Source organism: Sciurus vulgaris, assembly GCF_902686455.1.
Source record: "Sciurus vulgaris genome assembly, chromosome: 4".
In the NCBI taxonomy this organism is placed as follows: domain Eukaryota; kingdom Metazoa; phylum Chordata; class Mammalia; order Rodentia; family Sciuridae; genus Sciurus; species Sciurus vulgaris.
The window spans coordinates 184,798,556-184,812,474 of record NC_136464.1 but is presented as its reverse complement, the minus strand read 5'-3'; the positions used below and the strand labels follow the sequence as shown (position 1 = coordinate 184,812,474).

General features: G+C 48.6%; 2 protein-coding genes across 2 annotated transcripts in view; one reads left to right on the top strand and one right to left on the bottom strand.

Moving 5' to 3' along the window:
• Positions 1-914, bottom strand: part of COL4A2 (collagen type IV alpha 2 chain) — a 152,412-nt gene extending 151,498 nt beyond the window's left edge. The window contains exons 1-3 of the mRNA XM_079138043.1: positions 663-914; positions 258-345; positions 87-141 (exon numbers count right to left, since the gene is read on the bottom strand). Coding sequence (XP_078994169.1) covers positions 87-141; positions 258-301 — 99 coding nt within the window. The 5' untranslated portion in view covers positions 302-345; positions 663-914. The remainder of the gene's footprint in view (positions 1-86; positions 142-257; positions 346-662) is intronic.
• Positions 915-1,014: 100 nt separating this feature from the next.
• COL4A1 (collagen type IV alpha 1 chain) overlaps positions 1,015-13,919 on the top strand; it is a 135,232-nt gene continuing 122,327 nt past the window's right edge. Inside the window, exon 1 of the mRNA XM_079138044.1 lies at positions 1,015-1,244. Within this exon, the coding sequence (XP_078994170.1) occupies positions 1,161-1,244 (84 nt within the window). The 5' untranslated portion in view covers positions 1,015-1,160. The remainder of the gene's footprint in view (positions 1,245-13,919) is intronic.

Below are 13,919 nucleotides of genomic sequence, written 5' to 3'. Positions count from 1 at the left end.
ACGAGCTGCCTTCCTGAAGGCCACGCGCCTGTCCTAATCCTCGCGGGCGCGCAAATCCAAAGGCGCAAAGGCCGAGCTGTACTTACCGCCAAGACGCTCTGGGCCAGGAACCCCACTGCCAAGGCCCCCAGCAGCTGCCACCTGCATGAGAGGGGGTGGAGAGTGAAGTGAATGCGGGCCCCTACTTGTCAGTTCTGAAAGTTACCTGCAAGGGCCCCCTGCGCCCGGCCCGAGGGAGCAGGCAGAATGTCGCTTACCGCCGCAAGGCAGGGCCGGCCGCCGCGCACCGCTCTTGGCCCATGGTCCCAGTCCGTCCTCTCTCGGCTTGGCTCCGTCTCTCCCAGTCTGAAGGCCAGAGACAAAGCGGGTTAGCGAGGGGGTGGGGAGGCAGAGCATCCTAGCCGCGGGCCTCCGTCTCTGCGGTGCGCCCCCGGCTTCCTTGCAGGGGTGATGAGAGGTCATCCCACGACGGGACAGAAAAAGGGGGGCCTTCCCTATGAGCCCTGACTGATCCCACTTAGACCAGGCAGCGCGATTACGGTTCCCCGACTCTCCTCCTTCCCACCCCCAAGCAGAGAAGCGCGGATTTCCAGCCCGCATCCGGAGCCCGGAGTCCGCGCCCTGGGGCCTGGGTCTCCATGCCGCCTGCCGGTCGCTCTCACCTCGGGTTCGATCGTCAGGGGCTGCTGCCTATGCGCATCGGCCCCTCCAGAAGCGCCCGCCGCGACACACCAGCCGCGCGGCCCGCCTCGCTGGGCGCCGGACTCGGGGGCGCGGGCGTCTGCTCGCCGTCCTCGGCCCGGACCCAAGGCGCGGGGGATCCGGACGCTGGAGCCCCTGGGTGCAGAGTGTGGAGCCCTGGCGTCCCGGTTCTCGGCCAGCGCAGTCCCCGAGCTGCGCGCTCCCGCGCCTCTCACCCGCGCTGCAGGGTCCTCCCCTTAGAGACGCCGCCCGCGCCCTGCCTAGGGGAGGGGGCGGCGCCAACAAATTGAGCTCGAGCGGCCGCGCGCAAGTCTCCGCTCCGAGCCGCCGCGCCCGGGACGGTGCGCAGCGCTCACACCCCGGCCCTCCGAGAGTGAGCTGCCCGCCGCGGCCCCCGCGCGCCCGGCCGCCGTCCCCCGCCGCCCCCCGCCGCCTCTCGCCGCCCCGGGCGCGCCACCATGGGGCCCCGGCTCGGCGTCTGGCTGCTGCTGCTGCCCGTCGCCCTTCTGCTCCACGAGGAGCGCAGCCGGGCCGCTGCGAAGGTGAGTCCCCGGCCGGCTCCGCTCCCCGGCGTCCCGCCTTGCGCCCCGGCCTCCCCGCGAGGCCTTTGTCCGGCGCCCAGCGCCAGCCGCCCACTCACCCCTCAGGGGTCGCGCGTGGCACACCCAGGTGCACTCTTCTGGCCGGTCCGGCTGGTGCTCCCTGTGGGCTGCGATCGCGCATCCGTTACGGATGCCTCCTTTGTTATGGTCCTGGTACGGGAGTTAGGGAAGTTCTCCCGGCCTTTGGAAAGGACCAGAAACTTAGAGCGCACCGCGGCAGGATAAGGGTGTCCAGGAGTCAGCGGGATTTGAACCCGCATCGGGGAGAAGTTCAGCGCCTAGGCGCCTTCACCTGCCCTGGGTGCTAGAGTGGTTTGGGGGCTGGAAGGGTGGACCCGCGCACCCCACGCTGCTCAGAACCCCACACATGTGTGGGGCTTTGGGTGTGTTTCTCGTTGTTTGGAGACTCTGGTGGTTGGGGCTGAACAGCCCTGGGCCCTTTGCCTGGAAACAGCTGTCTCTTTGCTTTCCCACGACTTTTGTGTAGCCTAAGGCACGCCGAGAACAGAAATGGGCTCTCCGGTACATCCAGCTTGAAAGTTACCATCCTCGACTGGCTGCCTTTTATTAGTTGTGTTTTAAAATTATAACCATATTTGTATTTGAGTGTGAAACTAAAGTGAAACTCCTTCTCATTGTTTGGTGCACAAATTGTTTGCTTAGTTTTCATTTCCTTTGGTTATGTGCTTGCCCAGAAAGGCTCTGGAGATCTGTTTGCAGGAGTCAGACTCTGGACCGACTGCTGTTCTTTCCTTTTTCCCTTCCCCTCCAGAGAATAGAGCTTCAGCTGTTAGTGGCACAGCCCAGCAGTCCCAGAGGCCAGAGGTGTGGCCTCTAAGCACATTTTGATTTTTTTCCCCTCAAATGCTAAAAATGATTTTTGCTACTTGCCAGATTTCTCACACTTACTTTTTTTTTAATTTTAGCTTTTCTTAGTCTTGCCCTTGGTTTTGTTCTTTTAAAATTTCAGTTCTCTTCTGGGAGAATGGTGTTCAGTAACTCCACTTCACTGTGTTTAAGTTATTAACTGTTATGCACTAGAATAAACTGTATGCACAGTCTCATAACTGAGTTTCCTCTACCAGGGAAGCTCCTTCACTGGGTACTGAGAGCACTATGATTACGTCAGCAGTTAACTTCAGATTGTTCTCCCTGCTCCTGGTCTCGCCCTGTGCCATCACCAGCTGTTTAAACACCCCTCTGTAATCATGACAAAAATACTTTCAAAAGAGTGGGCTCCAGAATCCTTTATTTTGGCTTAGTAATGTTGATCAAAAGATTTAACACTTCTAAGACAAGATTGGTAGGCCCCATGGCAAGGCAAATCAGGGAATGCTCTCTGTTGGGAAATATGAACCAATGTTTGGATTTAGATTTTCTGACTGACAGTGGTAGCAAAGCAAAGCTGATTGTGAGAGCTGGCTTCTCATACATCCAGGACCTTAAAAGGAATGAAGCACTCGCACAAACTCCTCTTCTTACCTGAAGAGTCAAACTCAATGTTGAGTTTGAAATTATTTGACTCCCCTTTAGCTGTTCTCTAAGGGCTGAGTGCATTCCTAGCCCCTAGCTTTGCTCCCTGTCTCAAGGAATCATAGACTGTCTTAGGAAATCTTGCATGTGGGCACTCCCATCACCAGTTACCTCCCAGAAATCGTCATTACATTGTATGTTTCCTGGCGGAATTAGAGAAAAGTAATTAATATGCATTTTATTGTAAACTTAAGGTTTTACAAGAAAATCCATTTAAAAATAATTTCTTGCAGTTTTAAAATCCATCTCGCCCCTCATGACATCAATAACATTTTATTTGCCTCCTTCCCAAAACATCTTTAGGTACACCAAAATGTTGAAATAATGTCTATCTTAATCCAAGTAAAATATAACTTAAAAAATGCAGTTTGAGTGGAAAGATGCTGCAAATTCTAACTCGGAAGTCAGCAGACATGCCTCTTGATCACCTGCTTCTTTGGTGTCTGAGTCCCACTTCACCTGCATCTGTAGCATCTACTGTGTGCCAGTCTGGGTTGTGCTTTAAATTCCTGGGTGAAAGGCTGTTTGCTTTGTATCTGACCCTGTCTGCTATGATCACATTGTTCCTTTATTATGGGTGGATTTTCAACTCGTTGATTTTTACCTTACACCTAAAACACTCCCCCCTACTCCTTTTCCCTATTTTTCTCTCTCAGGCAAGACAGTAGGAATAGGCAGAGGCCAGAGACAAAAACATGCCCCATGATTCTGACCACAGGTATCTCTGCTGTGGTCATGCAGGTATCCTAAGCTGAATGAGCCCCCCTTCCATAGCCTCCAGCTCCCATTCCGACTGGTTCTGGGTGATCCATCTTAATAAACTATTTCTCAGGATTAGAAATGTGAACTTTCCCTAAGTGTGTGGATGCCTGCTCGGCAATCTTGTCACCTCCTGACCATTTGTCAGCACTCCTGGGACCGAATGACCCAGAGCTCAAACAAAGTGAGATTTAATTCCCTTGTAAGAATGGACCGGGGAACTGTGACAGAGGAGGAGCTGTTTTCCGAGCAGTTCCAAGTTGGGACTGGAGCACAGCAGCCTTCACGCTTTCTGTGTGTGGAAGGGGCCCAGGCTCGAGAAGGCCTCTGAACCCCACCAGAAGACATGAGGCACATCAGCTCCATGTCTGTCAGGGTTGGCTCTTGCATGGGTAGTGATGCTACAGATTAGTCGCAGGCATGCAGAATGAGTGTGCTTGGGGACAAGAGGAGCCTACATTTCATGCTTTTATTAAGCAGGTGGCTGGGGGACTCTTCAAATCCCATGCCTCTGTTTCTCTGGAAGACCCACACCTTCCTTACGTGGACCTGTTTGTTTTTCGTCTATTCCACATGGGCATCTGTAGCACGGCCTTCATGCTCTGCCCAGCCAGCCAGGCACTGACCATGCGACAGGGAGTGACAAACACCCTTTCTCTTCACCAGAAAGGTCACAGACTGGTGAGAAATACTGAGAAAGAGACAGACAAATAGAATCCAGGCTGGTCAAGGCCACAATCAAGGGAAACCAAGGGCACAGGAGTACCAGCTCGGGGAATCCACAGCAGCTTCTAGGAGGACAGTCCACCTCTGAGATATGTGGAAGAAACAGGAGCTGGAAGCTCAGCATATTGTTTCTGCCTGTGCTATCGTGGTGCATCCTATCATGGTGCATCCTTCCAAGGTTACAGGATTCTTCCCCTCCCACGCTTAAGGATCTTTGCATTGAATGATGACCTTAAATTCCCGCCTTGGAGATACCAGAAGCCATTGTTTCTATTGTTAACAATCTGATGGCCGACCTTTGATCTCAGAGGGGCAGAGAAGAGAGGGGCAAGGTACAGGAGAAGAGTGACATAAAGGAGTGTCCACCTCCAACATGTCTGTCTCTTCTCTCCAGGGGGCAGTTCCATGGGGGCATTGGGGAAGTTAAATATGGATGACTGACTCCAGGCAGGAGTGCCGGCAGGAACTGACCCAGAAAACCTCCCCTCGCTGGGGTAAGGACATGAGGGAATTCATGAACCCTGCATTATTCATTAACAAGTCTGTCGGCACATTTCTGGAAACTGTAAAGATGGCCTAACAAGTTTGGTTATTTAGTGAAGAGTGAGCAAAGATTCTGCATAGAATTGGAGCCCATAAATGATGATGAGAGACAAATCCTTGTAGATGTGGGGTGGACATCAAGAATGGAAGACACCACACCCCTTGTTTGGATGAATTGTAAGGCTGAACAATAGTTGATCCTGACACCGAGAAAGGATTAACCTAATGAAAGTGTCTCTCACAGGCTTGGTATTTTGAGCTCTTGGGATACAGTAAGCAAAAGCAACAATAGAATGCCTAAAATAATATCATTAGAGCATTGTTCTTCCTGCTATTATTAATCAGTCACTAAAAAAATGTAGCTATGGAACAATAGAAAGACGTAGTTCTACTGTTCTTGTACATACAATGCAAAGGGTTAGCATCCCAGCGTGTTTGCACTGGGAATTCTTTGAGGTGTTGAAGCTCTGGGGATTGCTCTGAGTTAATGTTTCGTTCCATCCTGTGCTGCCCTCCATTGTCCACCTACGTGAGTCCATCCTGGTTTTCTCTCTGTTCCTCTGTGACCTTCTTTCTCCCTAAGCCCTGCAGTGGGTGTGCCTTTGTTCTGAACATTCTCTCCCTGATTCCTGTCATCCCTGGGAAGGTGACGCCACCTGCCTTCTTGAATCCACAGGATGCCCAATGTCTTCCCGTTGCCAGGGACACAACACCTCAGCTGCCTGCTCTGATCTCACATGAAGCCAGGTGTTCAGAGGTGAACCTGCCACCCTCACTGAGGTCGACAGCCTTCACATCCCCTGGGTTTCGGTTGTCCGTGGTCCCTTCTGTCTCCTGATGTTGAGCCCAGAGACAGGCTGCTCCTGGAGGCCTCAGGCTTCCCTCTTTTCTGACCCCAGGTCTCCTTAGTCACAAAGCTTCCTCCCACTGCTTCCTACATACTTCCAGGACTGGCCTGGCATTCTCTTTCTGCAGCTCTGAGCCCACCCCAGGTCTTCTTGCTGTGCCAGGATTGCCACCAGCCCTCCTGCCTGCCCTCCTCTCCGCTCTTGTCCTCTCCAGGACTTTCTTCCTGTGGACATCTAACCCTGTGCTTCCTGGATCTGACCATGGCTACCCTGGCTTTGCATTCCCTCCACAGTAAGGATCCATCTAATTATCTGGCCTGCTGCTCATTTCTCCCAATAGGCGACATTGGTGCCTGTCAGGAAGCAGGATCTGTGCTCCGTGGAAGTCACTATTCCTGCTCCCTCACCTCACTGTCTTTTTTTTTCTTTTCCTGCTCTGATTCTCTGGAGTCTCTTAAAGCAGATCCCTGTCCTCATGCACTGGCCTCTAAAATCAGAGTTGTGTGGGAGAATATTAAGGGTCTGGAATTTTAAAAATCCAACTTAAATCTGAACTCTTGCTCTGCCCCCTAGAAGCAATGTGATCTCTTTGAGTCCCAGGTCTCTAATACATAAAACAAGGATGATGGCGATGTCCACGGACACCTTCAGGTGGTAGTGGGCTGCTGTCCGTCAGGGAGCAGGCATTCGGGAAAGGCTGGTTGTTACTGCTGCCACGTGGCCGGCATGGCATTGTCTTAGGTGGGTTGGTTCTGACACCCCTGCCCCTGCCAATTATAAGACACTTGTGGATGTATTTTTTTTTTTTTTTTTTTTTTTTTAAACAACACCCTGACTGTGTCTGGGAGAGGGCCTGGCACATAGGAGGAAATCATGAATTAATTACTCATAATTGGTTCTGATGTTTTTGCTCCCATTAGCTTAGGATCCCCTGGGGAGCCCTGGCTGAGCTGCCTACTGGCTCATGGAAATTATGTTACATTGTTCATCCCTAAGGTATTAGAGGATACAAGGAGGAGGATGCCAAGTGAAGGTGTTTCCCCTGAAATTAGAATTTAGAGCAGATAGTCTACCACAGACTAAACACGAGTTGGAAATATACACAATGCTGGACTATTTATGTAAATAGTTTATTCCATGACTTAGTAATATTCTTTGTGGAAACTTTGCTGGGTTTGGTTTTCCATCTGCATGCACAGTAGGAGAACACTTTGTTATCTGAGTTGTGCTCACTTGGTTTGTGGTAAGGTAGAAGATATGAAGATGTACAAATCAGACAGAAAAGAAATATCTTACCTGGCACAGACTTTGATGTATCTGTTGGTTGTATCAATAGAGAAAGGGGAGTGATCCACCTTCTCATCTTCTATTCTTTGTTCAGAGTCTTGGAATTGCTATTATTTCTTACTAAATGCCATGTAGGTTTGTTTTGGACATTCTTGTTCTTAGGTAACAGCAAGAGACACTGGCTGTGAATTGGAAGAACCAGTTGCTCTATTCCCAGATCATCAAATGCACAATGACTTGAGGAGCTGCTTATTGTTACCCATTCTTGGAGAGCTTAGCTGATTGACAAGGATGCTGTCTAACTCAGCAGAACATCTGGAGACGTGATATCTAGTTGACTCTTGATTAAAATTGTTTAAAATCTTTGTTGAGTTTCTGCTTTAGAAAATAAAGATACTCCTGTATAAAAAACACACCCCAGTGTTTCAAATTGTAACTCAATGTATCGAAAGCTATTTCCACAAACTTTTGCCTGCAGCACCTCCCACCTTAGGGGTGATGTAGACTGGGAAGATGGCGGCAGGTGGCCAGCTCAGACTTCACTTTAGAAGGAAAAATCACCCCTGACACTCATGCCTTAGCATTTTGAAGGTTCTAGGTCTGTATTTGTTTCCTGTTTCAACCTGTTACAGATATGCCCAGTGGTAACTATTTCAGTATTTTTTCTTTATTTTCTTTATTTTTATTTTTATTTTTTGCAGTGCTGGGGATCAAACCCAGGGCCTTGTGCTTGCAAGGCAAGCACTCTACCAACTGAGCTATCTCCCCAGGCCCTCTTTATTTTCTTAAAGAAGTAATATCTGATTTGATTGGTGAATGATTTGGCTATTGAATCTTTAGATGTACTTCATAAAGTAACCATATTATTTTTATAATATAAACAGTTGAAGTGTATTTTAAAATTTATCGTTCTCCCTTTATGTAACCAGTGACTTATTTGTGAGCACAGGAGTGTATCATCTAAGAGCATCAGCTTTAAAATATCATTTTTCAACACAAGCAGCTTTTTCCTAATTAGCTTTAATTTTTGAGTTGCATTTTGAAATTTTTAAAGACTCAGTAACATCTTAATGTCACAGAATCATTACTGAACAGAGTGCAACGTATCAACGCATCAGAGAGCTACGTATCAGAGCGCTAGGGTCGAAGCAAGTTCTTGCTTTAGAACTTGATTCATGGTGAATTATTATTATTACTAAAATGTGCAAAGTTTTATTAGGTAAAAAGGTCACAGAACTTATAGTTTGGCCCATTTTTGTAAAGGTCCATTTGGAAAATACTTAACTTGGGAATTTTAAATTGAGGTCATTGTGTTTGTCAGAGGAAAGGGTTCATTTTAATTCCAAGGTCCCAATATTAGCTAGATAAAAGAAAATTCTGTATCTCTAAAGCTGGGAATTAAAGGATCAGATGCACACTTGCATGTTTGGAGGGACAGTGGCAGCCTGTGGATACACCTGGGAGGAGAGGGTCCAAGGACACGCTTGCCTCGCAAGGTGGCAAGCGCTGCCCCTGAGCATACATCCCTGGCTCCTCGCGTGTGAGGCTTCATGATGCTGTTTAGGGGAGCAGAGGAGTTCCTGTTTGTAAAGTGTTTGTGCAGTGCTTGTCTTGTGCCGGGCACTATTCTGTTTGTTAAGTGAAAAGCAAACTCTGAGCATCAACAGGAGAGCGATGGTATTGTTGAGGCACTTGGGACCATAAAAGCCCACTGAAGGAGCACGGCTAGCCAGGGCTTGGGGCACACCTGGGGGACCTGGGGTCCCGAGGATCTGCATCTGGCAGGGGCTGCTGGTGCTGCTGGTCTGGAGACCGCAGGTCCTGCCTGTCTCCCCACTTCTCGTGGGCAGCAGTGTGGTGGGTCTGGGTCAGTGTGTGGCCCCACCTGGAGACATGCCATCCTCCTGGCTCTGGCTCGCCTCCAGCTGAGGCGAGGCGTCCATGTGAAATAGCCCCCATTCTCAGTTTCTTTTCTGTTGCTATTGCCAGCAATTCCAGTTTCAGCTATGGGGTGCACTTGGGAGGTTGCAGGTGGGAAGAAGGTCTTGGATGCTCACACATGGTGTTGTCAAGAGGCGGACACCGGGAGACTAATGTGTCCTGGTCCCCTGTGAGCCTTCTTCCTCATCAGGAAAGGGCAGTCTGGTTTATCATGTCCCATCTTCCTCAAGCCCTGGTTCTGCCGTCCTCAGGCCACAGCTTCAGGCCCAGGCACCTGCTGAGGTTGGCTCAGGGCATCTGGGTAGAGACGGCCAAGGGTGGGACTGCAGCTCCCACCGCCCCTGCTCCTGGGCCTCTGCCACTCGCTCCCCCTGGAGGAATTTGTTTTGTCTCTCATTACACTGAATCCATTTCCTGGAGCTTAAAGACCATTTTGGGGTTAGTGGTTTAAAGTAACTCCTAAATTTTGGTCAGGAAGCGGCCTATAAAATTAAGATAAAGTTGCCCAAGTAGGAAAATGGGTCAGGAATCGGGAAAGTACTATCCATGGCATGGTTAGCTTGGCTTCTGGATCAGACCTATTTTAGATAAATACACAAAACTGGTTCAGAATCAATAATATTCACTGATAAGCAGGGGCCAGCATTTTTAGTTCCGTGGGACATGCAGTGGGCTGTTTTCTTGACCTGTTCCTTATTCAGAGCTTATCTTTAACAAATATTTTTGCATATAAACAACATGCAAACACCAGCTGGTTTTTATCAATTTGTTAAAGCAAGTCTGACCAAATAGCCATTGGGTGCCTTGGTAATAATTAGATTTTGCTTTCCCAGATACTTGAAGATAGCAAGATTGCATTTCTTTACTCTGGAATTCAGACTTGTAAAACTTTAACAAAAGAATAATTTTAAATTATTTATTGTTGACTTTAGATGTTTTCTCTTCTCTCATGGAGGTCATCATCCATGAATGTATTAAGTAAGATATGTGCTTTTTTTCTCTTAACTAAATCATTTGTGACATGCATAACTTTGGGCATTGTTTTAGGCTAGCAACCAAATTTGTAACCAAAGATCCCTCCTTCTTACGTCAGTGAAAATAAGACAAGTAAGGCTAAGAACTGACAAAAGCACAAATACAAGGTAAGAGCTTTCAAGCTCCCTATCCTCTGGCATTTAAAATTTGTTCAGTATGTGTGCTGAGCTTCTGCTCTGAGTTGCAGAGTGTGCAGGTGGGTATAGTTGCTCTTGTACTTTGAATTTGGATAAATGCCCAAGTTAAAGTCAGAATGATTTTAATAATGGTTTGATAGATATTATGCTGTTTTGAGAAAGTAACACTTGAGCCGTTGTTTTTTGACCTCCCAAATTTTTCAGGTAGGTTCTGGAATCTAGAAAGAGGGTCATTCAACTGTAAACTCTGGAACCAGAGGAGTTTGGGTCAATTCTTGACTTACCAGCAAGTGAATGTTTGACAACCTTCTTTGCCTGTCCGTACCTCAGTTTCCCATCTGTAAAGTTGGGGTGGGATGCATTCCCTTACAGAGTTGCTGCGAGGGCCGCTCACACACGGTGATGGGTGAGCCCTCACCAGGCCGCCCTGTCGCAGGAGCTCACCATGTCAGCTCTCCTTACTGACCTCTCGGTACTGGCTTTGATTTTCACACATAAGTTAGACTAGGAAGCCTGAAAAATTCATTCTTTTATCACCACTCTCTGCCTTAAGGTGAGATAAGTTTCTCCAGTAATTGATAAAATATTGGGATTGTGATGATAGTTACACACACAAGTAAATGTTTTTATGGCACAATTTTTGAGTTCTGTCCCCAAAATATTCCAGGATGGAAAACTGGGCTTTGATACATGATGAAAACAAAACCAAGAGAAGCACATGGAGGGCCAGGATCGGGCTCAGTGGTAAGTGGTGAGGTTCTCGCCCGGCATGTGTGACGCCCTGGCTTCCGTCCCTGCACAAAAAAAAAAAAAAAAAAAAAAAAGCAGATGGCATGAAGCACGGCTCAGCCTTTTGCCCCTAGTGGCACCACTGTTGTGCTTCCAGATTCCAGCTGTGGTGCTTGGTATTTCACAGCCGGGCAGAAGGCGGCATCTCCTGTAGAGGTCTTCCTGATGGTGGCCCATGTGACAGGTCACAGTTGAGTAAGACCTGCAAAATGGGAGTCCTGGGAGTCCTTCCCCCTGTCTTGGTACATCAGGGACCTGTGGCGGACATGGTGTGAGCACAGACAGGCTTGGGACACACGTGTGGTAGGGCTCCCTGTGCTGAAATCCCACGTGTCCCCAGAGTCTGAGCGAGCCTCCATGATAGAAAATGCCTCTACACCTCAGGGTGCTTCCAGCAGTTAGAGCGTTTGCTGCTGGACCGTCTTAGAGCTCAGCTCGGGTTGAACACTGAGAGCTCTTAGAGAGCGTGTAAGAGGGAGACCCAGATGTGCTGGCAGGTGTCCTTCAGGGGCCTCTTGAAAAGCCCCAAGCAGTACAATTCCACGCAACTGCACCACTGGGCTCGCTGCTGCCTCTGTGCCTGTCTGAGGGAAACGAGTCAGATGTGAGCCTTGTTTCGCTGAAGTATCATTTATGGGATGTTACAGCTTTTGTTCATTGAGTGTATTCAGTGAACATACCTGTGGTTGAGCCTTGTAAGGTGAGATTTTATAAACTGTGCGAACATGCATGCATTACTTATTTATACTGTAGGTGTGTGTGTGTGTGTGTGTGTGTGTGAGAAATGATATCCATTCAGGCTTCCAGTTAACACTGCACACCTTCTCTGTGTCAGGCACTACTCTAGGCTTGGGGGCAGACAGGTAAGAAGAGTTATCCTTAATGATTATTTATGGATTTAGTAACAACACTTGCCTTTTATCAGGCTCAGCCAGAAGTCCGAAGGTGGCCCTCTTTGCTGACTCAGAAACTCAGCTTTGCTAAAACAGTTGTAGATGTAAGAAGAGAACCAGAGTCTTTCCTGGGAAGTAGAACTTACTGTGTCCTAAAGTACATGTACAAGACCATGGACATTCAGAGTTGCTCCATTTTATAGAAGTTTTGAAATGTCTCTAGAGTAGGAAATGGGTTAGCTCAGTTCTCCACCCTGCCTGGGAGTTAAGCAAAGCTAGTTATGGGAAAACCACCAGCCCTCAGATGTAGAAATGCCAGATGCAGGAATGGGAGAGAGACTTCAAAAAGCAAATGTGCTCTGGTGTTGACAGGGCGTGTCACAGCAGTAGTGATGCAAGAGCACTGTCCTGTGCCTTAAAGTTGCCTTGCTCTCTGGCCAAGTCAGCAGGACCCGTGTGAGGGCTGAAGGCACACAGGGAGGAAGGGGGTTGCTGTTGTCACTGGCCGGGACACGACCTGGGCCTCCAGCAGCAAAGGACACCATGCCGTGTACCTTGCTGAGTAACTGTGAGCCCGTGGCTTTGCGTGACTGCTCCAGAAAAGCCCTAGCTTGTCCTGAGCTCAGCACTGGCCTCCCTCATAGGGGCTCTGTGACCTCCACTACCTGGCAAAATTGGAGTCTTGTTCCAAGGGTGGAGGTGTACCACACTTCCTAGGCAAAGGAAATCCAATTTGTGAGTTAGGACAGCCAGAAACATGAGACCCAATGCCATGAACATACTCAGTGGTTTAAACTAGAAAACACAGGTCAAAGTTCTTGGCAAAAAGTGTGGCAAATTCTCTTGTACGATGGGCAGTATTTATACCTTATTATCCTGCAACTGAGAATCTGTTAATAAGAGGAAATGATATAAGGTAAAAATCTCTGTATTACACTACAGGGCCTTTTAGGGGGAAATAATTATAGGATTGATCCTTTGTTTTTTGTTTTTTTTTTTTTTTTTTTTGGCGGTGCTGGGGATCGAACCCAGGGCCTTGTGCTTGCAAGTCAAGCACTCTACCAACTGAGCTATCTCCCCAGCCCTGTTTGGTTTCTTAATTGGCATTTCTCGTCTTAAAGTGTCAGAGTGAGGAAGAGGTAAGATTCACTGATGTTCCAATGTTCTGAACACCATCTTCAGAAACATAGTCATGAATTTGGGATGCTGCCTCTGAGCCATATCTGTCATATATATGACCTGTGTCAGAATGACAGATGATTGACAGCTTATTGGCACGCCACACCAACCTTGTAATGCACCTTATTTTGGTTTGGCATGGTATGTGCCTGTGTGATGTGAGAGAGTGGCATTAACTCGAAAACTGTGCTTGGCAGAGGAAAAGAATCAGATTGTGTTTCTCATGAATAGCCTTGCAGGTAGAAGCAGCTGCCACCAGCTTGTACATTTTACCTGTCCTCCCCAGAGTCATGGACACATGTGAGCCATCAACTTCGACCACCAGAGATGTGCAGGGCAGGCCCTTCTGTGCAACAGTTCACACACCCTTGGTCCCATCTGCTTAAGTGTTGGGCTTTGCTGATCTGTGTGGCGGGCCTGCAGCCCTTCTCCATGGTGGCCTGGTGGACGGCATTCATGGATGACCTTGAATGGCATTTAGCATCGGTCACCAGTTGAAGAAGGGGGCTGCAAATACTTCAGGAGACACTCTGGTGGAATTGAGAATTTTTAATAGCAGCTAGTTCCTTTCTCACTATCCCAGATCCCTTGAGTCTCAGGTGGGACTCCAGCTTTGTGTGTTGGTAATTACTCTGGGCGTGCCACCTCTTGCTCATCTTCTGCATGGAGATGACTGTCCTGGTGGCTGCTGCCCCTCCCTGCCTGCCTGCCAGTGGTCTTCTTCTGAGCGCCTGTCCTTCCTCCAGCCTGGGATCCTGCAGACAGAATTGCTGCCACAGACGCCCTTGTTGGGGGACCATGCGAGAGAGCCCTTGGGAAGCAGGCAGCGGGCCAACATCCAGGCTGGGTCTTCCTAACATGTGGTTCCAGCTTCTCTTTCTGGTTAAAATAAATTAAACACAAAAGGAAAGGGATACTGTAGCTGGGTGTGGTAGTACATGCCTA